This window comes from Leuresthes tenuis, unplaced genomic scaffold, assembly GCF_036924035.1.
Source record: "Leuresthes tenuis unplaced genomic scaffold, fLeuTen1.0.hap1 SCAF_2, whole genome shotgun sequence".
NCBI lineage: Eukaryota > Metazoa > Chordata > Actinopteri > Atheriniformes > Atherinopsidae > Leuresthes > Leuresthes tenuis.
In genome coordinates, this window is record NW_027325356.1 from 8,125,338 (window position 1) to 8,152,773 (window position 27,436).

Sequence of the window (27,436 nt, forward strand, 5' to 3'; positions counted from 1 at the left end):
GCATAAAGCATGTAAAGACACTTGGCAGACAGACCGATTATTTTTGTTGCTGATGCCACTCACGTACAACGATTGAATTGTATAGGTGTTTTTTTCCTTATTTTGTTGTTGTTTCTGCTTCAGTATTTTTGTGATAAGTGGTACATATAACTAATTTCTACATAGTCTTTCTTATCATCGCTGCTAAGCAGTTGTTGCTATGACGTCTGCTTTTTTTTTCAGTGACTCATAAACAGGCAAGTAATGAGCTGTTTTTATTTATTTTGTTTTATGGTAGCACACTCTGTAACTTTCCAGTTCTTTATATATTCTGCCTCTGGAAAGATAGTTCATTTTAAAAAAGCGACAATGTGCCAATTAATGCCAAATGCTATCAGTCTCAGGTTTAGCCACCTGAGACCCAACGACTTTTATCCCCATACAAGGACATATATTTTTCTCCAAAAGTACTTTTCATTCAAAGCCAAAGCCAAGGTTTCATATTTATTAGATTCTATTCACCTGAAAAAGCCAGGAGAAATAAACAAGCCTATGTAATTTAAGCTGGGGTCTTAAGAGGCTGATGAACTGACTCTGAGAAGTTCTGCCTTCATTTAAATAGTGTTTTGCTAAAATATCCATCCTGCAAATATTGTTTTTTTTTTTCTGACTCCATGTCTCATTTTCCCTCTCTGGCATGTGTTTCTATCTCCCTCACAGAGACATTTTTCAGTTTAAAGCGGCATAAATAAATGGAAATTTTATAACTGCTACTTAAATGTAGAATCAATAATGACAAAGGAAAGTGAATTCTAGTCATTACAAAATAAGCCAAAGACTCCCATCTTTCTTTGTATAGCTTTGTTTTAAAATTGTGTGTGTGTGTGTGTGTGTGTATGGGGGGGGAGGGGTTCTCTGGAGAGCCAGCACGTGAAAATGCACATCTGTACTGCTTGATGCAGCAGTATTCATGGAATATATATAGTTTTGTTCTTAGTAGCTGGTGTGTACCCTGTCAAGACTGTTTTTATATTGAAAAGAAAAAAACTAGTTACAAGATGCCTATGGTGCCCTCGTTTTCTTGTGACAAGTGGTCATTATTAAGAGAGGACAGAAAGAAGAACTGCCTACGGTTTTGTAATAACAACAAAGTCCTGTAATGACAGGGTCAAGGTGGATGAGGGGTCACACCTTGTTCTGTTTCTTTCAAATAAGCTGCCTATATTTCATGTAATAATGTTCTTTTTTTAAATCTTTGTTTTACAACAAGCAAAACTAAGTGTTCTTCTCATGTTTTTAGTGTTGATATTTGACCCTATATCCTTAATGGTGAAGAGAAAACAGCTTTGAATATGCAAAACCTTTAAATGCATTGATATGCCACATAAACATCCACTTTTAGAAAAAAAAACTGACATCATGTTTTATGTTATAGTGATGAGAAAGATTATCCATAATGTTGTCTCCAAAAATAGGAGAAAAAACGTGTGTGTGTGTTGGTATGGGGGTGAAACTGTGACCATGGGACAGGTGGCTTGCATATGTATGAGGGTAGCATTGATGCAGAGATCTATATCAGAATGTATTTTCCCAGGAGGATATTATTTTGTACAATGATGGACCTTGTTCTGCACAACTGCTTGGCTTTGTAGACACAGAGTGTGTGTGCTTCCATATCTGATTTTTATTGAAATGTCATTAGGATGAACAAAAGAATCAGACAACAACCACAAACTGTTGAGCAGCTGGAATCTTTGTTTCCGACAGAATGGACACAGATTAGCAGATCAGCAAAATTTCAACAATTGTTATCTTCGGCTTCCAAATTATTAAAAAGTGTAATTAAAAGGAAGGGTGATGTGACACAACAGTAAACATGCCTCTCTTATAACTTGTTTTGAGTTCTTACTTGTGTCTTCGTTTGTATCTTTTCAAAATCTCATGTTCTGGTTTACTTAACACTGTAGTTTGTCCTGCCTCCTGGTTTGTTTTATAGATGTTGGCCACTTGTGTTCACTGTTAAACTTATTTCCTATCCATGTTTTGCCACTGGATTCATTTAGAACATCACCACCACCTGCCTATGTCTATTGTTATTCCTTATGTCCTATGTCTATTCTAGGCATCCCTCTTCTTTTGGATATCATTTTGGAATCATATTCAAGACTATTGGACTTCATGCCTAATAGCTATTTCTGTTTGCTCCTTTCTTCGGAAAGTCTACATTAGTTCTACTTCCCTGCAACCTTTGTTTGAGTCTGTACTTGACTCACCATACTAAAAATGTTGTTATATACGGAGTCATCAGTGAAGCTACATTAAGAAGTAATTATTTCACTGTTCAATTTTTCAGGCACTCTTCTGAAGCCTGAAATCCTAGGTTGGAGGGCTGTTTAAAAGCAGGTTGCATCAAACATTGTTCATAGCAGTTCTAATCATACCTATTTTTCTCACTGTAAGTAGCAGCTATAACTCTGTTCACACATATATCAATCAAATATATTTTAATTTCTTTCACAAGCATATTGTAGCACCTCTACTCTAGTTAGTGCTATCTTTAATAAATTAATTCTTCTGAAATAATGTGACAGTTTTAGTGGAGGTGCAAAAAATCTCACAGATAAAGAAAATTATTTGAGAGCTGATGATGAGACCACCCTCATATGATTTGAAAGTGAAAATAAAGGTGAAGTAAAGCATATTTTAACCAGATCAGTGCTATACAATTGAATCAATAGGCTGTAGTGGTGAACTTCCGTCTATCTACCCCACACTATATCATGTAAAGAATGCTTGGATTAAGGACTAACCAATTTCCAATTTAAAAATTAGGAATTACAATAAACCTTTCAAATCTTGGATAAGATGACTCAATCAACATTTATTTGTGGTCACACTGTGTCATATTTATCATTTTCAGTTGCACGTTTGATATTAAAACTGCTCTCTTCTAACCCTAAGGATCATATCAAACTGACTTCTCAAGAAGAAGAGAGGGCTGTAGTGCTTTGTGGTCATTATATATCCCCCGCGGCAACACACAGACACACTGTGCACTAATAACAAACACCACCATCCCACTTTGACAGCAGTTTATAGCTTACAGAGGATATGCAGGTGAAGAGGTTAGTCATTCCTCGAAGGGGATAGCATTTTTGGCAGCTGGGTTACATTTCAACGATCGAGGCCTCATTTCATTCTGTTTCCAATAAGAACAGACATTCGACAAATCAAGTAATCTCACTGAAGTAACCACAGTGGCTTGAAACCCTTTAAAACGTTGTGACAAATTGCACTTGGTTGAACAGAGAGAGTCGGTGGCGAAAATAAAAAAATCAAGCATTGGCTAAAGATCTTTCAATCTAAAGCACAGCAAGGGAACATGACAGGCGTCACAGTGCAATTGAAAGTGATCTGTTGTGGGGCTATCAGTGTGAGACTGACAGAGTCAGACACACTGTAGCTCAGACATCCCCACAGCAAACAGACACGATCAGCCAGATAGAGAAGACTGACAGCAGAATCTTTGACGGACTGTGAAGGGCTGAAGGGAGGGTATAGCAGAGGTAGGTGAGTAACTGCAGCACAATGGCAACACTGTGATTAGAGTCTGTGCACAATGCAAGCTCCCCAATATGCCACAGCTTAACACAGAAAACAATGCAGAGTACACCCACACTGAAAATACTGTATTGGGAACAAAAAAGCTTCACTCACCCACACAATAGGCTTTGTACACATGATCTAAATGCACGATCTATCTCACACTGCCCCTCCTCTATCTAACATCACTATGATTGCATGGACACACAAAACAGAACTCACTCTAAATAAGATAGGAGACATCAGAGTAACATAGAAATAGATATGTTGAAGTCAAGAAGGTGAAACATCACTTTCTGCAAACCCTTCCCAAAGCTCACCCACACTCTATTTATTTAAAAAAAGATGACAAAGTACTCACCCAGAAAAGGAGGTTGAAGAAGACCATTCCATAACGCAGGGCCATCATGCATCCTTCGGCCATCCTGCAGCGCCGCAGTTCTAGAAGGAATATGAAGGAGAGGTCCAGGTAAAACACCACATACTTTTTCCCCTGGGCGTACCGCCCCTTGGAGGTCTGTGGCCCCTTTGTCGTATGGAAACCGAACGCAAAAGGTGGTCGCTTATACTCAAACTCTCCACTAAACCGGTGAAACCCAGAGGTGAACGGTGGTGTGTCGGGTTTGCTGTCCAGAGATGGACTACGTCGGTACGGAGTCTCGTCTGTGCTTGAGCGTCTCATTATGGAAGCTCAATGAGCTTTCAAAAGTCTTTAATAGTTATTCAGTGTACTTCAGTTCTGAGCAAAGTCCACAATGAGGCACCAGGATTTACTCCACCAGAGGCTGAGAGATTGATTTCAATAATGTTTCTAACTCTTGTTGAGCCTAAAATAATTATGACCCCTAACAAACTCTGGAACTGCTAATTCAATTATACTCTAAGTGTGGCCACACTTGATTTGAGTTAATCTATTGGAGATAATGTGCTGCTATTCACTTGATTTAAATTCCTGTCTTTAATCTTACAGTGTCTTTTAATTCAGCAGGAGATTTTGCATAATCCTGGGACAACACCTGTATAATTCTGTGTATTTAGGACATAGTCCCACAATACACATATGCATTTGCACATCCCTGTTTACCATTGAGTAATCCCTCAAAAACAGGTGCCATGCTCTGTGAGATAAGCTGGTTTGTAGTTTCATCTCATAACAGTTTAATGTTATGAGGTTCACTGTTCAATCAGGTAAACGACTGGTGAGCTTAACCTCTCCAGTTGCTCAGCGTTGGCAAAATTATCCAGAAGCGTCCTACCTGGTCTCATAAGAAGTTCCTGATCAGGAGCCCCTGGCCAGCAAGTAACAGCACCCCTGTTCTGGCTAAATCAACTTATTTTACTCAGTATTAGATGATAATACATTACTCATAGTCATAACAAATAGTGTTCAGCATGTGGTTGTGGCTGTTGGTGTGCTTTTGCTGACATGCAAAAAGAAAGAACTAAAAGAGACAAGGAGGGGAGAGATGGAGGCTGTGTTATGGATGTGAGAGGAGGATTAGAAAGACAAATGAAACGATGATGAATTAGGATTCTGATTGGACAAATCTTTGTATTCCTGAAGTAGTACTCCTGTCTCGCCTAATTTCCTCTTGTTTCATGCCTCCTCCCTAACTTGTCCCTTTACCTCCAAAAAGTGTCTATGTGTCTCCTTACACCCTTTTCTTCACACATCTACCAAGTCACCTTCTTCAACTCTCTTATTCTTTAACTGTGCTCCTCTCTGCTCCCCCCCCCTTCTATGCTGACGGTGGTTAATTAATTTCCAGACTCTCATCAGTGAGGCAAAGTGAGCAGTGGCGCTTCCTCTGGTGTTTTCCTCCTCCGCTACAGCGTTTCTCTCCTCAAGGTGATCAAAGTGTCCATTGGGGTCAAGGCAACGCAGCGAAAAAAGAATGAGCAAGAAGGAGAGAGGCAGGAAAAAGGGAAAGATAGTTTCCTCAGAGAAGCAAAAGAGAGACTGCAGTGTTTGAACGGTAGTCCAGCCTCGCTGCCTGAAGCTCCCTCCTTCTTTCTCTTCACAGCCTCTCTCTCTCTCGCTGTTCACCCTCCCCTTTTCTTTCCTCTCCTCTCTCACAAGCTCTGATGCTCTCCCTGCCACACACACACTCTCAAACACCCCATCCCTCCCCGGTCACTGTCCCCAAAACCTGCTAGCGCGAAAGGCAGGCGGGCATTCATATTCAGGCCACACCCCACAAAGGCTCACAACCAATCAGTGTGTCTCAGCTCCATCTTTCCTCATCTATCCGCCACCATCCAACGCATAACACTTCGACATGAACATACATACACAGTGTACATGCACGCACAGGCGCACACAAAACCTGCTGTTAACATACCAGTGCTGCTCTTACGCCAGTGCTTCTTCCTCCTCTCCTCTCAGCCTCCTGCTTGTAACTCATTCCACATGCAGAGGTTGTTTCTGCGCATAACCTCAGCTGCTCTGCAGGCTTGGCTTCAGGCATGTTTCTCTCTTTCCCTCCTTCCCTCTAGACCTGAACTGGGGTCACATAATATCTCTGTATCGGCACACAGCACATATTCTCACTCTACAAGCAGCTCACATGAAGTATGTTTCTGTATAGACGTACAAGAAACGCACATTGCTGCTGACATTCACACAAAATTACTGCATGTGTTCCACAACCCTGTTGCCATCTGGGTCACTGATTTTTATGAGTCCACAGGCACAGTTGAAAGCTGCAGAGGGTACAGACTGTAATGATGGTTGTGTTGAGTATTTAATGGATCTCTGGGTTTTTTTGGGGGGGGGGGGGGGGGGGGTTACTGTAAAGGCAGCCAGCAGCAGTCTGAGAGTGTGACTTGTCTCACTGACATTGCTGGAAACACGAAAGAAAGACCCTGCTCTGCTGTGATTTTGTTCCAGAAAATTACTGGTCATGAGATACAATCAAATTGAAGAAAGAGATTGTATTTCACTGATTAAACCACAGACAATAGCAGCACTGTTTTCATAAAGTATCTTACAGACTTGCAATTTGAATCTTGTGGGAGTTTTTTAACAATGGAGATGTTAAAAATTAGATGCTGAACAATTATTTTGAGAACTCAGTGGTTATTTGTCAAAGAAAATGAGAAACAACATGGGACAGTGGTGCGAAAGGACCATCTGCTTCTTCATCTGGCACATTTTACTCTTTACCATACCCATTATCAAACTCAAGCTTAATTTTGATCACAACTACAAACCTGTAAGTATTTCTGTATTGCACAGTTGCATTATTATTGTAATTACACACAGGGCCTGCTCACAGACAAATACAAACCTGGCATTTCAACTGAGGCAGTTCTGATGCTGGTTTGGAGCCAGTGCCTAACTTGAAACCAGTTCTCTACATTTTGACATCCATAGCTCCCAGCCAGGAGAACTGGTGTTTTTGTTGCTAGAGACTATAAGGCCACTTGCATTAGAGGCTTGGGACAGGATGGCAAACCAGACCAAAACTTCTAGAATCAAAACTAGAATCAATTCTGCTTTAATACGTGAAGAAACTCCTAAAAACACAGCTTCACTGTGGATGTGAAGTCATGGCAGTGATTTAAGCCCACAAGATCCCTTTCAGTTTCCCTGCTAATTAATCTTGTAAAAAAACGGCAGGCACTGATTAAGATTGCTACCCTACGCGCTGCTAAGACTGGTATTCATTACAGTCATTTGCAACTTTGTTTATTTATATTGTTCAGTTTTTTAATATCACCAGCTGGAGTTTACAAATCACCCAAGAAGTATAGCTTATAAAGTCCCATTTGCACCAGTATTTATATATGGAACTAAGCTCTTAGAAAAGTTTTGCAAAACTACTGACAATTGATTAATTGATTGATTATATTACAACATTAAAACACTTGTTTGGAAGAAAAATGAACCCTTCTTCCCAACGTAGACCCACCATTTGTGAAATCAGCACAACATCGTATTATCGCTGTTTGGAGACATTGTTGTGTCAATTTTTTTTAATGCTATTGAACATGAAACTAACAGCATAGAGGACTAAAGTCTCAAGACAATTTGGGAAACTGTCACAAAAGAACATTTTATCGTATTTAACAGGCAACGCAGTCTGCATTTGGAGGTCAGAGCAGTATGGTGGTGGTGCTAAACACATGGTTTTCAAACTGCAGACCCATGTTCATGGGGTTTTAGTTCATTGTTTTGTATTCTACTTCATTCTTTACCGTTTAGTCTCTGTTTTTACCATGTCTTGTTTATTTTAGTTATCTGACTATCATCATTTATTTGGTTGATGTTCTACGCTCTGGTTTTGTTTTTCTTGGTGCCTTTAGTTCAGTCTCTGTTCTGTGTTTTGGTGTAGCTCCCATTTGAATTATGGTGTTTTGTTTGAGCTATATTCTTTGAGTTTTTTACTCTAGTCTCCAGCCTTCTGTGTTATATTCTGTTATATTCTTGTGTTTGTTTATATTCTGTTTGTGTCCTGTTAGAGTTCTAGCTTTTGTTTCCCAAGTCCTTAGTTTAATGTCATTATGTGTTTTACTCTGTTTTATATTCATGTTCATGTTTCTCTTGAGTTTTAATTCCATGTGTGTTCTTTTTCGCTACGTTCAGTCCTTGATTCAGTATTTTGTTTAAGTTACTCTGTTCTTGTCATTACCCACTGATGTCCTTAGTTGTCTTGGTCTTGTTAACTCACAGCTGTCTCCTGTTGATCACTTGTAGTCACTCTACTCATCAACCCTCTCAGTATCCGATCCGCAGTCATTTGATAGGTCTGTGTTGTCTCTTCTCTCATGGTTTTCCCATCCTGCTGCTTTTTTGTGCTAGTTTTTTGTGAAGGTTTTTTTTATTAATTAAGTTTTCCTGGTTGATAGCATCCTTGGTTTGATTAATAAAGATTGTTTTAGTTAATTGTTACTTTGCATCTAGCCAGTCCATATTTGGATCTACCTGCATCTCTTCAACCATGGGTCACAAGTCCCCTCCCTCGCAGTGATTTCTTTACTTCAAAAAAGGTGTTTACTTCAAAACACCTTTTTTGTTTCAGTCATTGCTTCATCTGATTGCATTACAAACTGTTACTTAACAATTCGGAAAACATCTTGACTTTCACCAGCATCTGCTGGTACTCATGTTCCTGCAACAGTAGGAGTCAGCACCTTTCTTTGTGGGGATTGACATTATTCATTCACTTGCCCCATTATCTTAACTCTAGCTTGCACAGCTCATCTTATTGGGGCATGGTATTGATTTCCATTCATTGCGTAAAGACTACCCCAAACACTTACCCTTACATTAACTTAACCTCTCTGCTCTTGCACTCTGTCTTAAGCTGTTTTCACATATGAACACCAGAGAATATCAAGATAATCAAATCCAGACTTTTGCAGACTTTACCATTCACACATGCACTAGACAACAGAGCTGTAAGTTTTTCAAAATATCAATTTGTCATAAACATATAATACTTGAAATTGCTGACTTACCGCTGGCTCGATGCTACATTACTTTAGAATTCCTAATGCAAACAGAAAACAGCCCTTGAAGGTACGTAGTTCCCTTGGGAGCTCCCCCAGGGGGTTCCCAGAACATTTCAGTATGAAAGTGCCTACTGCCACACATTACAGCTAATCTCTGATTCAGCAGCGTGCCTGTAGCTGATGTTTAAACAGTAATGTTTTCCAAGAAACTGCTTCGTCTCTATATCGTAAACAAAGACATCTGCCCCCCATGATGTGTGTGTTCACTTTATATCAAATATGCAGTACACAACCATTCACAATATAGAAAAGAAGAAAATGTCATATTCACAGTCTGCAGAATGATAGCCATATCACTTATATGTCAGTTAAGCCTCTAATTGGCACAATCTGCTGTTACTCTTATGAGTAACCGAGAATAATTATGCAGCAGGAACTCATTAAGTTGATTGTCACTAACATGCTGCGACACCACAAAGTAAAACACCTTTCTGTCATTTGTGACCCAATATTAACACAACTCTACCCCAGAAACAAATATTTTTACACATGCACATCAACACACACTCAAAGTAAATGTGCAGCAACACTGTGGGGGTTGGCAGCAGCTTTGAAGACCACAGCATGTACTAATAGACAGATGGAAAAAAATACTTTGGCTTGTGGCTGCAGAAACCTGATACAAGCCATGATGAAATTAATCTCTCTTCAGACTGAAAGTTTAGGATGCAATGTGAAATGTTGGAATCAATACACCCATAAGGGAAAAATGGGCTTCCTTTTCTCTGTTTAAAGCGGAAATACAAATCTCCGATGAACATCTTCACTGAATGACAGAGCAGGGTAAAAGGATAACTTCAGTGTGCTCAGAGCAGCAATATGAGCCCATGAAATGAGAGTAGCTTTCCTCAAGACTGTCAAATTATTTAGAACTGTTTGCCTGCTAGAATTTTTTTACTTATGCAACCACAAAAATTGTTCCAGTTCATGTTTTTAACATGATGCTACCCTGGGAAAGGGAAATTTTCAAACTTCATGTGCATCTTTATTTCACACATTACATGGGGAGGTTATAAATTAAAGTTATAGGAGTCTATTATGTACATTTATGATGGTAGCTATAATGGTATAGTACAAAGTATATAGTACCCCCTGCTTTTAGCTCACAAGTAACTAAATTATCTATCTATCTATCGTTCTATCTATCTATCGTTCTATCTATCATTCTATCTATCGGTCTATCTATCGGTCTATCTATCGGTCTATCTATTGGTCTATCTATTGTTGCTCTTCAAACGTCTGTCACATAATGTTACATGTACTTGGCTTTATCAATAGAATACAAATTGCCTTAATCAATCCAGTAAAGAAAAGTTTTATTATTGCTGTATCTATTCCTTTTCTCTCTAGCCACTAAATTGCTCAATTTTATGTAAATCGACAGCTTAAAGTCACTCCTTAAGAGGTTGTTTATGTTTATTTTACTGTTTTTAATAAAACTTAACTTTTTTAATGTAGTTCTTTCCATTCTGTGGTTAATATGTAGACCAAAATATCAGATGATTAAAACCAGTTTTAATTCATCCAGACTTGAGAATTTGCCAGGCTCAGGTGCTGTCAGGATATCACTTTCCAAAAACGCAGCTGTGTGTGAGTCAGATGAGCTGACTGAAAGCACAATTTTACAGCGGCATGACACCAAGGATCACTGAGGAATCAGCAGCAGGAAGATTAATCACAACGGCTCTTGTGGGAAATAAACAAGTTTCATCCAACTGAGCAAAGTCACATGGTATTAAAGACTTGCTCTGCTAACAAAACAGATAGTAATGGAAAACAATAATGGGAGCATTGAGATGCAGTGTTTGATAAAAACTGAAAACAACACTGCAGAATCAGAAAAAAGAAATAAATTATTTACAAGCTTTGTAGTTGTGTGATTAAATCAATATGTTATTTTTTGGAAAAGAACAGATTATTATCGCAACCATTGTTTATCTCTTAGTGTGGTAAATAACACTGTCCAGATGTGATTTTGATACATTGAAACAACAAAATGGATTTTTGGGGTCTGGACAAAAAAACTAATTACAATCCTAATGAAACTAAGGTCATGCCTGTTTGACAACAGTCAGAAATCTAATTGGTCAGATTATTTGGTGTCTAAAATACTATGCTGATTACTTTTACCAAAAGAAAGTTGCACAGACATAACATAGAAATAGATTAAATTTGAAGTAATAATGAAGATGAAGATCTAGTCAAAATAAACATTCAAAGTAATAAATGTTTCATTGAATAGAATAAAACACAGACATGTCATTTAAAAAAAAACATACTAGCACCAGTGGTAATAATAATAATAAAGTTAAATTATAATTCTATATAAAATAATGTATGTTGTTATTATACAGAGAAGCTATAAAGAGCAACTTCAGCAACTTCCATCTGTTTAACATGATGCTATGTTCCCCATAATATGCTCATTGTGTCATCCGGGTCATGGTAATCCTAAGAGCCTGAATGAGGGCAACTGGACATCAAGAAAAATAAGTCCAGTCACCCTTATCTAAGCTCTTAGGATGTTTATTTCGCCATTAGTTACAACAAGGAACAATGGGGAAGTTGGAATGTATTCCAAACATTTCTAGATTTGATGCCTTTGCAATCTAGAATTAAAGTTATTTACTTATTGTAAAAAAAATCAAATGCAATATAATGAGAAAGGTTAGGAGGAATTTCATTAAATTTATTTTACAAAATGCTAAGTTGAGGTAGAATTAAATACATTTTTGGGTTAATTCTAACTGTGAAATTTAGATAATATTTAATCAATACACAAAGCCTTAAAATCTGCCAATAAATTAAGTGTAAATTGTATAAATTCTCTACTTTATTCAACAATAAAACTGACAGCTTTTATCTTAATATGCACTATTAGCTTTTTAGGTTGATTTTTTTGACACATACTACATTTTGGACTTAATCTGTCAATGGAAAACAGAGTGGTGGATTAAGAATGATGGAGAGTGGACCAACATACTGGAAGAGGAGTCAAAGCAGTCAAGGTATATATCACAATCTCCAATCACAACTTTCTGAATAGATTAAGAGCCAAATCGGGACTCAATAATTTGTGAATCCCATCTCTAGCCTTGACTTGAAGTGACAGGCTGTGTATCTAGGCAACAGTATGCACGACTCATCTGTGACTACCTGAGTTCTGTTGAATTTGTGGGCAGAGTGGTGACACAGATTTAGGACTGTGATTTTTCCTTAAATAGTTATAGCTACTCTCATAATATTATTGTGATTTAGCAATAATCACACTTGTTAATAACAGAGTTAATGGGGGGGGGGGTTAAGTAATTATTAAGTAACAATTAAGTCATTATGAAATGCAGACTCATGTTTGTGAGTTAGCCTACATATGCCTGTAGGCGTAAAACTCAACATGGCAAAATGTAATTACGCAATCTATCAGGCTTTAAGACAGACAAATGGACTATATGAGAAACGCTTCAGAGTAGAATTGTTCAGACCAGCTGCATTGAAGAAAATAGGTAGTACAGGTGTTCTGTATTCTGTGCATCAAAGTAAGCGAGTGTGAAATAAGTCACTTGGTCTTTTGCTGCTGGTCTGCTGGTAGATTGGAAGCCGTGTTTTTATGGCTTAAGAAAGAAATTATTCCCAGTGGCCTCAGCTGCTCTCAGATCTAATACACTGTGAAAGTGCAAGAAAGGTTGCGCATGGTTTCAGAGATAAAACTGATGCTGATATATTTTCTTAAAAACAAGCATTCACCGCTCACCTTGATAGTAGCAGTAGTAGTAGAAGACATTTCAGTCGTTAAAGCTTTAACTTTTTATAAAGATATGCTCAGTTACTATGAGGATGACACTGAATATTAGACCTAGGTAGTCGGGATCATATCTGGAAATTAATGCTGTTGTTGCTCTCTGTCTGCTGAAGGAACTGATATGCACACTCACGCACACACACACACACAATATACACGCATAAAGATGAGAAGTTTAAACTCTGTGGCAAGATGCATTATCATCCTGAAAAATGACCTCAGCATCACCAAGCCTCCTTTTGATTGATAGAATGAGATACATGTCCAAAATTTCAGTGTCCACCTGTGCTTTTTCTGTAGAGATAATGACTGCCATCTCCCCGGATCCTTTCAAAGTCATATAATCAATGATTGTGGAAAGTCATCTGATATGTTTCATTGGACCTGTACCAAACAAAGTTTCAAGGTTATCTCTTGTCCAATGCAGATGTGTGATTCATCTCTGAATATCACTTTCATTCAAACATTCAGAGTCTATGACTGCTTCTCTTTAGCCCACTGTAACTTTGTTTTCTCCCAGTTAGGTTTTAGTGATGCTTTACGTTTAGCTTTCTTGAATGGAAATCTTATTTCCTTGAGTCGATTTCTTACACAAACATTGACTCCTGTTTCTGTCCATTTACTTTTAATTTCTTTTGATAAGGCATTTCCCATTTTCAGTCATATTGCTTTGGGTTTTCTACCCTGACACATTGACATCTTTCCTAATCGTTTCCCTTTTACAACCTTCCCATTTTGTTTGTACTTGATCTAACTTTAAGCACAGCTGACTGTGAGCAACCAACAGCGTTTGTGACCCTTCTCGAGTTTGAACTTTGACTCTTGCCAGGTGTAAAAACTCCTTAAGCTCTGCAAACACTCGCTTTTAAATGCACACATATGCACATTAAAAATCATACAGTTATGTATTTATTTGTTTGTTAGCTTGTTTATTTATTTATTCATCTAACTATTCATTTTCTACACAATAAAAGAGCTTCATTAACTCCACCAGGAGTAGTAATCCATCATTTTTGCTCTGGGCTATTTCATATTTCTCTTTAAAAACAATTAGACACATCATTGAGTCATATCTACACATTAGATTCCATTGACACAAAGAACACTCCCACTAATCTTCCTGTGTATTCATTCGCAGTTGACATTAGTTTCTAATGTACACAATCCCTATAAAGACTAAAACTTACTTTACTCATCATTACAAGCTTTAGAGTGATTAATTTATACCTTTACCACTCCTATTTGTCAGTGAGAAATAGTCAGGATGAGCTTAATATCTGACAATTTGGTGCTCCTTAAAGTACAGTGATGGTACAGCAGCATGTCAGTGCTTCCTTTTTATTTTCATATTCATGAGCCTCCAGTATTTCTATTCAGTTACACTGTCTTTTACATCTTCAGTCAGATTTGTGTGGATAGCTGACAAAATTAGATTGGCACTGTAACAGTGTTCACAGCTTTCATTTAAAGACTGAAATGACCTAATGCCAAAGCTTTGTACTGCAAAGTGAATTGGCCATAGCATGGCTTTCTTTGTGTCACTTACATAGAAATAAGATATTCCCTTTACTGAGAATATATTACCAGGAAAGAAAAGGTAAAACACTAGCATCAAAGCCAATTCAGATCTGACACTCTGAAAGTAACCTCTTCAGAATAAGGTAATGTGTGCAGCATAGGTTACAATGGTCATCTCTCCAGGTTAAAGAAATCCACGTTTGTGATATTGAATGAGAGGTGCACCACAATGTACAGTAGCAGACCCAAAACACATGGGTCATTTGTTAATGCAGTCAGATATGGCCTATAAATACTTTAAAAAAATATCATATGACCTGTAGTGGTCATGAGAACAACCATATGTAAAGTGTAAAAATTCTGTTCATGAGTGTAATGGTAGAGGTTTAAAAACAATGTATTTTAGGCTTAATCATGATTGTTTTCTAACCCTTAGCAAGTAGTAATGATTTCTAGCCAAGTCATGTGACTACCCAAAACAAACAAGAAGTGACCACATTTTGTTGTAATGTTTTCATCTAACTTTGGGATCTAGCAAAATCCATAAAGAGTCCATAAAACTGATGGCCGCATTGCAATAATAATGTATTTTAGCCTTAACAATGATGGTTCTTAAACCCTAAACAAGTTGCTGCCTAAAGCCAACCAGAAAGTGTTTTACTAAAGTCTTGTTTTACTAAAGTCATTTGGAAACGCTATCGAGGCAACAAGGTATGAACAAACTTTTCATATGATCATATCCACTGAAAGACTTGTTGAATTTTTTGACTGATATTAAAGCCATGTCAGTGTATTTGCTGGACATCTCATAACATTGGATCGTTTTTGTCGCTGCAGTTTACAGAGTTTCATCTGTGTGTCATCACCGTGCATCTCAGACGCTGTGAAATATTCCATGAGATTCCATGATCATTCTCTTAGAGTTGCAGGTTAAGATGATTGGTTTGAATTTACTTGTATTAGATTAACCATTTGGATCGAGTGGACAATGACGAAGAGATGCTACATATTTTTAACACGTGGAACAGTGCAGGTCTTTGAGTATTTTGTTTTAAGCCCATTCGTTACAAAGTTGCTGCTCTGTTTTTTTCCCTCTGCTCCATCTGTCGCTCTTTCTTCCTCCATCTGCTTATCTCGCTCACACAATCACTCCACTGCAGTTATGAGATGTACTGAGAAAGCATATAAATGAGGATGTTGGACAAGAAGTACTAGTTAAGTTTCATGATGGTATTTTATGACCATGAATCAACTGAATTCTTATTGCCAGTGTAGTTCACTGCCCTGCTGACATACAGAATATGAAATAGGTCTCTCATTTAGCTGGTGTGTGCCTCCAAATGAAACTGCCTGCATGGCTCTATGTTTCACAGCATGTTGCTGCTATCACTTCACAAGTTTACTTGCCTCATGTAATCCATATCATAGCTCTACACAATTAGCTGTAATATGATCTGAGCATCCAAACACAAGTCTATGTAAAAACCGATTAGTTTTAGTGGCTGTTCAGACAGCCAACAGGTAAATTACCTACCATCAGGGATGGCGTAGTGGGGAAATTGAACTTTAATTATTTATACCACTTGTATGGCACAGGGTGTTTTCTCCACCACCGTCACAGAAAAAACTAATTAGGTTTAAAGTTGGTATGAGCAGGTATATTACTCCTCATGCTCTCAAATGAAATAACACAAGAAGCAACGCAGATCTAGCTCTGGCTTTAATTGATTACCTTATAAAACACGAGTAAAAATCCGATGCATTTTAAAATCGGGCCACTCAAATTGTGATTACACAACAGTCTCTGACTCAAACACTGACTGACATGAATACAACGAACAAAACACTTTCCCTTCAAGGATCAAGCAGCATTCTTATGAAAGTCACAAAGCTACAGGAAGCAAGGCTTTTGACTTCAGAAAATTACTGCCTCACAGTTGCTAAACAGAAAGGGAAGATGTGCTTGTCAGTTACATTTTCATTTACCAACAAGAGTCCTCAAAAGTTAATCACTTCTAAGTTGGGCCATGCCCCCATCTCTGATCAAACATTCATGCAAATAAGTTGATAACATTTGAATAATCCTGTTAAGAAACAAATAAACAGTACCAACCACATTACCTCTATCAAAAAAGTAAGTAGCAACGAAGAGGCTAAATTAAAGTGACCAAACAGCTCATGTATCAGTCTATTATCAAATCAAATTTTATTTATATGGCACCTTTCATACTTTAAAAGCAACACAAAGTGCCTCACAGAGACTAAAAACAACAATGATAGAAAAAAGGCAGCTCCCAGTGTGGTAGGCCCCCATGAGGAAACACTGGAGCTAAAAACTGAAAGTCTAAAACAGTAAAATAAGATAAAAAGGTGTCAAATGTACAAAATACAATAAATAGCTTTTCAGCTCATATAGTTAAAATGTCTAACTAACTAAATATCTAAATCATATAGAACAAAAATTGAATATGATAAAAAGTTTGATTAAAATAAATAAAGAAAATCAATAAAATCAAATAAAAGCCTGATTAAAAAGGTGAGTCTTGAGCCTTTTATTAAAAACATCAACAGTCTCTGCGGCCCTGAGGTTCTGCGGCAGGCTGTTCCACAATCGGGGGCCATAATAACTAAAAAATCTAAATAAATTACATGACATGTCAAGTGGAGATATCTGGAAAATAAAAACTGCATCAACAAAGAGAAAAAAGGCAACGTAACAAAAGACCTAAAGCATGTACAATGAATCAAGTTTTATGGCTTAGCGACATATGGTCAACTGAGTTTTTAGTGTCATGAAGGTTTAACCTGCTGGATTACCGTGTTAACGGACTGAACTTAAGCTGAATCTGCTCTGGATCGGTTTATGTTAAAAGCTTCTGATTAAATCTTCTAAAAGAAAAGCCCCATCATTTAATTATTTGTTCTGATGATATCAAAGACATCAAAATCCAACTGATACAACATTTAAATGTCATCAGACTTTAGTTGATGTCTGACATTAGAAAAAAAATCAATTGAGGTTTAACAAACGGTGGACTGCCGAATAACCTAAATGACAGAAAAATCGTTAATCTTTGATTTTAAAAGTCTATCAGTGTCCGCTCTATGGGGCCACTGCTGATAACAGATCTAACATACACTAGAAAGTTAATTTGTCTTGATCTGTATACTAAAGCAGAGTATATCTCATGTCTTTGATTTGGTCAGTGACTTGTGTGATTTCCACATGATTATAGGACAGAGTCAGAGCTAAACTTAACTTTTTTATCAAATTAAAAGTTAATGTGCAGCTGCCATAACTTAAACAGCAGGCACATTTTAATTTACTAGTGTGCCCACAGAGCTTGACAAGGAAAGCCTGAATCAATAAAGAAAAATCATAACTGCTATCATAGTACTAGTTACTGAATGAAAGTTTTTGTTTAGTTGAGCCAACTAACACAAAGAAAACATGGCTGTGCTGAACTGTCTTCATAGTTCTTCCTCTTACAGACATAGTTAATATAAAGTGACTGCCTAGCTTTTTGTGCCCTTATAATTTGGGAATGACATTGTTGTCATCGTATTTTTCGTATTCATCGTATGCATGTTTATTAAATGTTCTGAAAGTATTGTGCTTCTGCAACTATAGAAACCAACTCAGCTGCCAGAGACAAAATGTTGTGATTTTATGTGACTGGAAATCATATAAACAGAGTTTATCAGAGTTTCTCAAAGTTACTTCTTTAATGCACACCTCTGCAAACCTTGTTTGGCAGTAGACAACCACACATGAGAGAGATGATGGGGGGTGGGGCTATAATTCAAGGTACCTGCCGCATGCAGACTCAAATCTCTTATAAGTCCAGAGTTTTTTTAAGGTTTGTTTTGTTTACTTATGCTCTTGATCACTGTTTGGTAACTTAGGTTTAGTCAAGATCACTTTTGATAGGATGAGGAAAACTTGGTTTTATTGTAAAAAGCCTTTTAAACCTCTCATAAAGAGTTATTGTGCGACCATGGGAGAGTGATATGGATCTCTTTTGGCTAAAAGACATTCAAATTATATTCTATGAATCCATGGCTGAATAATGATTACATAACATATATTCCTGGTCTCTACAAATATTACTCTATAATTACACTGTCACATGATATTTGCCCCTAATATTTGTTTCTTTTCCTCTGATGTTTAACGGATGGATAGAAATGTTCTGTTATGTTTTACTCTGTCATATATTACTGTAAAAGTTAATAGTTTCAGAATGTGTTAATTATTTTTACCCAGAAATATATGAAAGGGTTGAAAACACTATACTTTTATGATAAATGTATAAAGAATTGAAAAACAGAGGAACTTTGCCCAAAGTTTAAAACGCTACATATTAGCCCCTCAAACTATAGTAATTAGTGTGCTTTAATCAATATCGAAACAAAAACTTGAGATAAGCAAAAACATAATCTCACACTCACAACAAAATTTGAGGAAGTTACTGACAGTGGTAAGCAGTAGCGATGAGCAACAAATTAATATAGTGAAATAGGAGCTGTGACAATCACTTCAGTGCACAGAGCAGCCCAAGTTAACAGTTAATACATGTCACTCTGTGTAAATAATGGTAGAGGCATGGTGATTAACACGTCCAAGCTGTTAAAAAGATAAACTCTGGATGACTGCTCAATTATTTACACCTCATATTAGTCCAGTTCATTTGATATAATTACCCCTGGATAATGTTCATGCAAAAGTAAACAAACAGCATCTCTGATTTCATTTTTTTTTCTCACTTTACAAAGACAAGGAAATAACTTCCAGATGCAGCATTAATCAATCTGTGACAGACAATGGCAACCTGTCTGAAAATCTTTCAAAACTGGCATGAAAGGTAATTTTAATGCTATGAATATCTCCATCTATTCATCTCCATTAACGCATCAAACATTCCTGTCATGACCGACTCTAATCCCTCTGAACAGCCACTGGAAAACCTGTGCACCTGCAAACATGATGTATGCATATGTGTCATGCCATTTGCATTCTGCTGCTACAGTAATCCCCCCCAGCAGAAAGGTTATTATCTTGCTTGGCAGTCAAATTCTGCCCAAGAGGAGACAAATATGCTTTCACTTGGACATATCATTTTGGAAGCAAAGGAAAGAAAAATGGGGGTGGAAAGGACCAGTAATGGGTTGCATTAATTTCAGATACAAATTATTTTCTGACACTTTTAAAAGTCATTGTGGTATGCCAGTATGTATAATGACAATCACCAATGCCATAACACAGAGACAGAGAGTTGATTGTATCATACATACAGTGCATGACTCCTACTCCCAGATTGTGCCTCCTAAAAAATCTATTGAACTGGATTTAGCTAAATCTTTGAACTGAAATGGTCTGACTGATACTTCTTTGCAAGTAAAACTGACTAAATAGTGATGCTTTTAAGGTTTTAAAGTGTTTGTCTTCAAGTGCTTATTATTGTCAAATTTGATCATGTCTTTCAGACATTGCACATGCTCCAAGCTGAATATCAAATCAGTTACATAAATCAGATTTTTTAAAAAACCTTTTCTCGCTAAAAAGCATGAAATATCTGGGATATTATTTGCGCTGCCAAAAAAAGCCAAAAGCCCTTTTCAGGCGTGAGATACCTAACATGTAAGACTTTATCAGTCCTGTTAAAGAAACAGCGTTCAGTCAGGCAAGTTAATATTTATTCAGACATACCTTACACAGTGATGGAGAAATATGCTCATGCAATATTTATTATTCATATGGAATCGGACAGTAAATCGAGTGAAGTATAACACCATATCTTTAAAGAATTGCACTTTCCTTACCAGAATGTCAATGTGCAATACCATTCATACAAACAGGAGTTCACTGAGGTTTAGAAACATGCACCACTGGTTGAAGTGAAAATATTTATTTAAGCTTTGACAGATGGTGCTGTAAAGATCTCTTATTGGCTTGCCTCTCTTGAGGGTTATATTGTTCTTAGCAGAATAAGAATGCTTGTAATTAATTTGAAAAACATAAACATTATGTTCCACTTTCAGTCAGTATCATGTCTGTGCTATCCACTGTGTGTTAGAGGAGAAGCTGTAGCACAACCTGAAACCTGAAAAGGGTTTTTCTCATAATTTCAGGGCTCTGGCATTTTCAGAGAAATATTTTGTTGATGAACATGCTGACTGTCTAAATGAAAGACATGAAATATGTAACAGTTTTGGTTTGATTGCTCTGTAAAATTGCCAGTTTTCATTGATAACCTGGTCACATTTCTCTTTATGCTCCTCATTCATTCAAATGTGCCTATGAATGAAACATTAAAAGCCACAGTGCCCGTGTAATGTCTGTCATTTGAGTGAGAATGGGATGTGCTTTAAATGAGACATAATGCAGAAATCCTGATGGAGTCAAACTTGTTTCACAACATATCATCTCATTATAACAATTCAAATTAGCATATCAAGCACGTATTGTGTAAAACACAGCAGCAGTGGATGGAAGAAGCTGGAAATAACTCTCCATGTTCAGGCTTACTAATCAGTCAGTGTTACACTCCTGAGGGTTAACTGTATAAGCCTTAGTTGTTATCAGCTTGAGAAAAATGTGATATTTTACTGCACCGGAAGACAACACTGTCCCCTCTTTATGTGAAACTTTTGCAAGTCCAATGAGAATAGGCTATATGTTTCCTAAAACTACACGTTGTTTTATATGAATCCGCGCAAGCTCGCTGCTTTGTGTTAAATTGACATTGGATGGGAGCAGCTTGAAACATTGCTACTCAGTCTTGCTTCTGCTGCAGCTCAAACACTCTTAAGCATTTTTCACTTGTTTGCTTGACTCAGGCAGTGTGAAAAAACAACTCCACCCCAGCTGTTAATTATATATCTGATAATGCAATCTGTCAGTTTTTTGAATAACCAATGAAATTTACTATGTCTGTTATCATATCTGTTATAACAGTTAAGTTTTTTGTCATATTGAAAGTGATATATATATTTTACTACATCCAACCTAGTCAGTGTTGTCATAACATGTTACAGAAAAGCACCAGGACGCTTCTTAAAATGTGAGACCAGATTTACATAAATTTGAGTATGTACTGTACTGTAATATTGGAAGTCTGAAAGGTGCTTTAAATGGCTGTCTCAAACTGTTACAGCAAAACACCACAGTGGTTCAGACTCTCAAAACGATGCAATTGTGTTGAAAAATGGGTCTGTTTGCTACATTAAAAACTCCAAATAGAATCAGTGAGCATCAGCCGTCCTTCATTCTTTGGAAATTTGTTGTCCTTTACCGGATTCAGCTACATAATGCTGGAAGATGTGCAAATTCCAGCTTTATTAAACCAACATTCTCAGTTGCTGTCAGATTAATGGAAAGAAGTGCATGTGAATTAGGGTTTTGATTGTCATACTAGCTTTAATCATTCAATATATAAATATTGAATAAAAGTGAAATTGAATAAAAGTGCTTTCTTAATGGACCCTTAAGTGCTGAAATCCACAATGCATGAAGATGAATGTAGATTAACATAATAGGAAACTAATATAGTATATTGTTAAAATTACAATATAAGGACAAAGATTAATAGACTCCCTTTCATGGTTATATCTATATGAATGACTGACTATTTAAAAAATATGTTAAGGCTTAATGAGGTGTAGTGTGGGGACAGAATGCATGAATTTAGACAAATGTGGGTATAATGCAGTGAATCAAATCGCATGCTGTCCAGTCATTTTGTCGAATTCACCAAGTATACAGTGTAAATCCACATTTAAATTCCATTAACCATCAACCATTATCCATTCCATTAAAATATCTGTCCACCCTCATTCCCAGAATTACAAGAGAATCACATAAAAGCACATTCACACAATGGCAGCTGAAATCCCATTGTGAGTAGTGTCATCAGCGTTGTGTTCAACAGGTGGTTGTGTGTAGGCAGGCCTGCTTGATCCAGGAGACAGTGAACAACAGAGAGAATGATAAAGTCCCTGGAGCAGGCATGAAACAACTCCAACCAAGCCAAAGCTACATCAATGGATGCACTTCCACCTTTGCACGATAGTGTATTTGTGTTGCCTTGACCGTGTGTGTGAGCTAACACCTTTTCTCAAGAATCTCTGTATGTTTTGTTCTCCTGAGGCCTTTGATAGAGACAACAATACAACAAAAATTGCTGAGGTCTGAGTCTCAAGGGGCATCCAGATGTGACTTCACCCAACCTGACAGGCTGCGAGGAGCCAAGTGGGTGATGTCTATTCATGTTCGAATCAGGTAACATCCTGAATTTTTGTTTGAAATTACTCCTGCAGTTGTTCCAGAAGGGCATTCAAGCAGAGCACTGACTGTAGTATCTTTTTCTGAGTACAACTACCTTCATTTTATAAAACTGGCAAGACTGAAATGCATTTAATTCTGCCAGGAGGGCAACAATTATTTGGCTACAAAAAATGACACAAATAACATTTTAATGAACCATTTAGTTTGAATGTTTTGTAGGGATCTGGGAATTAATATCCAAATCTGCCAGCCTGAATACATACACATGAGCTCACAGTAACAGCAGTATGAAGTCCCTTTCCCTGATCTTTATTTGTATGATAATTCTTTCTCTGTGTTTCTATGATGACCTTAAAAATTACTCCTACAATGGTTCTGAAAAATGATAACACAGTGAAGAGAACATGAAAAAATATATTAAACAGCAGAATTGCTGTCTTTGGAGCTAACCACCAGCAGCTATAAGATAAGCATCATTGTCACAGTTATTGAAAATGTATCTTGTCATTTAAAAGGACTAAATGGATATGTACTGATAGTTGTTGACAGTCATTATGCAAGAATATTAAACTGCAAGTTCCCCAGTTTGATTTTAGCAGGGGAGATTTAATGCGTATGACACTCTTCTTACTCTCTCTGTTGTGTGTTTACAATGAGGCAAAAATACCTCTCCAAAGAATCTGCAAAAAAATAAATGATGTGTTACAGTTTTACAGCTTGTCCTTTTGTTACAGCTTATGGCGAGCTTGTTTTTTCTCTTCTGAATTTTAGCATTTTAATTCACAGAAGATAATAGTTTGATGAGCCTTTGTGCTTCACTAACCGGTGTAATCCATCAAAGGTATTGTTTGTGCCAACTAAATGTGTATTCCTGCAAGGGGAGGGCTGCATAAGACACCAAATGTAATGTCTTACTCTTTTTACTAATATAAATACAAGAGTTACACAACACCTTAGCAATATTTGCAATGTTCTATCTCTAAACTGGGTAGACAAAGTGTTTTGAGGTTTAAATAAACTAAATAATAATCTAACGTGTTTACTAGTTAGAGGTTCATGCATCGCTGAACCAAAACAAAGTAATAAAGAGATAAGCTATTTCTAAATATACACAAATCTTACAGTTGGAATTTATTTAACTAACAAAAGTAAGTTAAATAAGTAATGTTTTACAAAAAAAGAGAAAACCAAATTGAGTGACATCACCTAATTTGTAAAAAAAAATGTTACTTTATTGTAATGTATCAGCGAACATTCGAGAAAAAACCCACAAAAATCACAAAACATAAGTTTAGGCTGGGGTAGATGTTATCTCTCCTGCTAACCAACATCAAACATGATCAATTATGCACATGTATATCATGTGACCTCACTGTTGCAAAACTGCAGTTGCTTATGTATTTTTTTTTTACTATTTTTGACTGTTATGTTTTAGACTTTATTGATTCTATTTATCTTGTCTTTTGTACGGTGACTTTGAGTGTACTGAAAGGTGGCTATAAATAAAATGTATTATTATTATCATTATCATTATTATTATTACATCATAGCATAACTATACATGGTGCAGCTTGTTTTACATTTCTTCACTTGCTGCACTCTGACCCTTTTTGAATTTCTCCTTCTTTTGATCATAGGCCAGCAATATCTTTACACTTCAAACAGTTCACTAAACTCTATTTCTGAACATATTTGATGTCAAAGATAAAAACCCAAGTTGTGGGATCTTCACTCAAGATAAATCTACAAAGTCTTATTGAAAAGTTCTTATTCTGAAGTAGAAGTTCTTCTTCTACTTGTTTCTTTTGAAATATCAGCAAATTGATTTAAGACTGGTAATGTTTCCATGATGAATATTTTCCCATTTTTGTATTAATAAAGTATTATTCAATTAAATTGATTCGAATTAAACTAAATTCACTTTATTTATGCCACAGTGTGTTACCACCATGTAATGTTTTCTTAAAACAAGTTGGGCTTATGTCACATATTGCTGTATTGTGAATAGAATTGTCTGACTTTGATTTTTCCTTGATGTTTTAATACCTTTTAAACACCAAGGCAGAACAGCAACTCCATCCCACCTTTTGTCAGGTAAAATTGCTGTTAAACAGAAATGGGCTGTGTCATGTACATTGTCGTCTCATAGCAGGGGAGTTCCTGGCTCAAACCTCAGGTGGGGCCTTTCATTGTGGAGTCTGCTTGTTCTCCCTGTGCATGTGAGGTTTCTTCCCAGATTCTCCAGCTTCCTCCAAAAACGTGCGTGGTTGGTTTATCGACTATTCTAAATTGTTCCTGAGAAGGAGTGTGAGTATGCATGATTTTATTTTTGTCTCAGTTGTCTCTGTGTGGCCCTGTGATGGACTGGCGACCTGTCTAGGGTGTACGCTGTCTCTCACCATATGGCAGCTGGGATAGGCTCTAGCCCCTCCATGACCGTGAACTGAATTAAGCTGGTATAGAAAGTGGATGGATGGCTGCATCCCTCCCCTCCTGTGGTCCCAGTTCAGAAAATTGCTTTCTTGAAGAACATTCAATACATCCTGACATCCTCCAACCAGCAGGAGGCAATAATACCTGCATGAGATGAGCCTGAGCAGATGGATCTGGGATATTATGCTTTGACCCTATTACAGTTAACTTGCAGTTTTTCCCAGTGTTCACAACCAGAATCCCTTTAAAAAGTTCTCCAGGCCCAAACAGCATTCTTTTTTCATTATCAACTATTAAACTGTTGTTATGATGCATAAGACAGCAAACAAAGCTGTGTTTTACTCTCTTCAGTATGAAACTTTAATCAATGGAAGTTTTCAATTCTATAAAACCTTCCACTGTATAAAAAAATGCAGCTCTTCTTTAATGATAGAGCCTACAAGCAAGGCGAGTGAAGTAAAGTACTAATGTAGGTTGGTAGCTCGTAAACTTTTAAGCTTTAAACTTTTTCAGCTTGTGAGGTTGGTGGGCAATATTTATTCAAGTGAGCTGCAGAAGCAATCTTTGCAATCCATAACTCATGGATCCACACTACAGGCTTTCAGAGGGATGCTGGATCCTTAGAGGAGCACCTGATCTACCCTGATTCAGTAGTGTCACCTGATTAACAGCAGAAAAAAATTATTTTCTCACAGGGTACAAAGGGATTTAACATCAAATGTGTGCAAATGTTTTTTGTTTTTTTTAATGCAATCACATTTCACTGAACAGGATCATTTTCTCTAAAATATTTTATTAGTGTGCTTTTCTGTGTATGTGATCTTCATACTATAAAAGGAGATGATGAAAATAATCCATTAAACTGGCTTTTGTGTGTACATTCTTTTGTAAAACACTTGCTTTGATAACTAGTAATCAGAAGGCATTATAATAGCTGTTGTTATCTGGCACTTCTTAAAATCTGCATGCAGCAGACATTCTGAGGCTTTCTTTCAAGTGCTCTGGACCCCTCCCTTGCCAATTACCCACAACTGTTAGCAAAGCATTTGTTATTTGTGATATAGAAATGTTATATAGTGAATGTGAACTCTGTGGAGATTGGTGTTGTGCTTTAAAGAGAAAATCTGTTTGACAGATTGTCGAGTATCAGAGTTTGTGTTGATGATGAATTTGTTACAGTTTAGTGGTGGAGAGGTATATGAGGACCCAAATGCAAATTCAGCGTTTTAACTGATTTATTAGCTAAACTCAAACGTGGCCAAGTAAATGTGAAACTAGAAACTTAACTGAACAGAGGCAAGACAAGTCTAAAAGACAAAAGCAATCATAACAAAGACAAACCATGAGAGTTACTACAAGACACATAAAGACTAGACTAATATTAACAGAACAAAACCTGATTAAAACCAGTGACTCGACACGAACAAGAAAACAGAAAAGAAACTAAACCCAGAAAGCCCAAGAACAAAGTCTACAAATCTATAAACCCTAACAGAATTATGCCAATAAGATCATCAGAACATATTGTAAAGAGAAATTGAATCAAGAACATAGGCTGTGAGTAGCTTGAAAATGTATTTCAAATCACTGACAAGAAGGACAAAAGATGTGAGACATTCATAACTGTTTCCAGAAAGACCTTAGGTGCTGATTTACATTTCTGTCATGCATCTGTATCTCCAAACTTGACTGTTACTCGCTCAATTCTTCGCTGGTTTTCATGAAATGTTGCTTATTATAAACATGACAAATGGTGGTTACTATTTTGAACAAAATTCAGTTAGTCTGGACAGATCCAATTCAAAGAAAGTTACTCCAGGTTCCCATTGGCAGTGTTTGTGTGTGTGTGTGTGTGTGTGTGTGTGTGTGTGTGTGTGTGTGTGTGTGTGTGTGTGTGTGGCATGTGGTGATAATTAAGAATGAAGATAGGTCATTCTGGCAATAGAATGAAACTATTTTGTAGCTAAAGCTGGGCAACTTTCATGTCTTTCCTTTTCAAGTCATATCAACAATGTATTACACAAAACTGTATTTATGACCATAAGCAGAGGCATCCCTGTGTTTAAAAAAGTTATGAAGGCAGTTACTGCACAGCAGCAGCGCTTCAACAGAATGATCAGTGGTGTGGATGCACACTTTCAGCTGCGACACAGCAATTCAGCAAAGTAAGCGTAACACACACACCACGTTAACAATGTAAAGGCAGCCTTACGTTTTGGCTCTGAGGTGACAGCAAATGCGTTAGTACCCAAATCTAATATCAATAACTTACCAACATCTAAATATAATAAATCAAAGTT

At 37.0% G+C, this 27,436-nt stretch overlaps 1 protein-coding gene across 3 annotated transcripts in view; it reads right to left on the bottom strand.

Annotated features, from left to right (window-relative positions):
* The window catches only part of tspan4a (tetraspanin 4a), a 146,319-nt gene that overhangs the window by 104,990 nt on the left and 13,893 nt on the right, over positions 1 to 27,436 (bottom strand). For 2 of the 3 annotated variants that reach the window (XM_072380046.1, XM_072380045.1), the window contains exon 2: positions 3,944 to 4,023. In XM_072380046.1, coding sequence (XP_072236147.1) covers positions 3,944 to 4,006 — 63 coding nt within the window. In that variant the 5' untranslated portion in view covers positions 4,007 to 4,023. Of the gene's footprint in view, positions 1 to 3,943; positions 5,615 to 27,436 lie in introns of those variants that run through there. The other variant, XM_072380044.1, reaches the window with a different exon arrangement.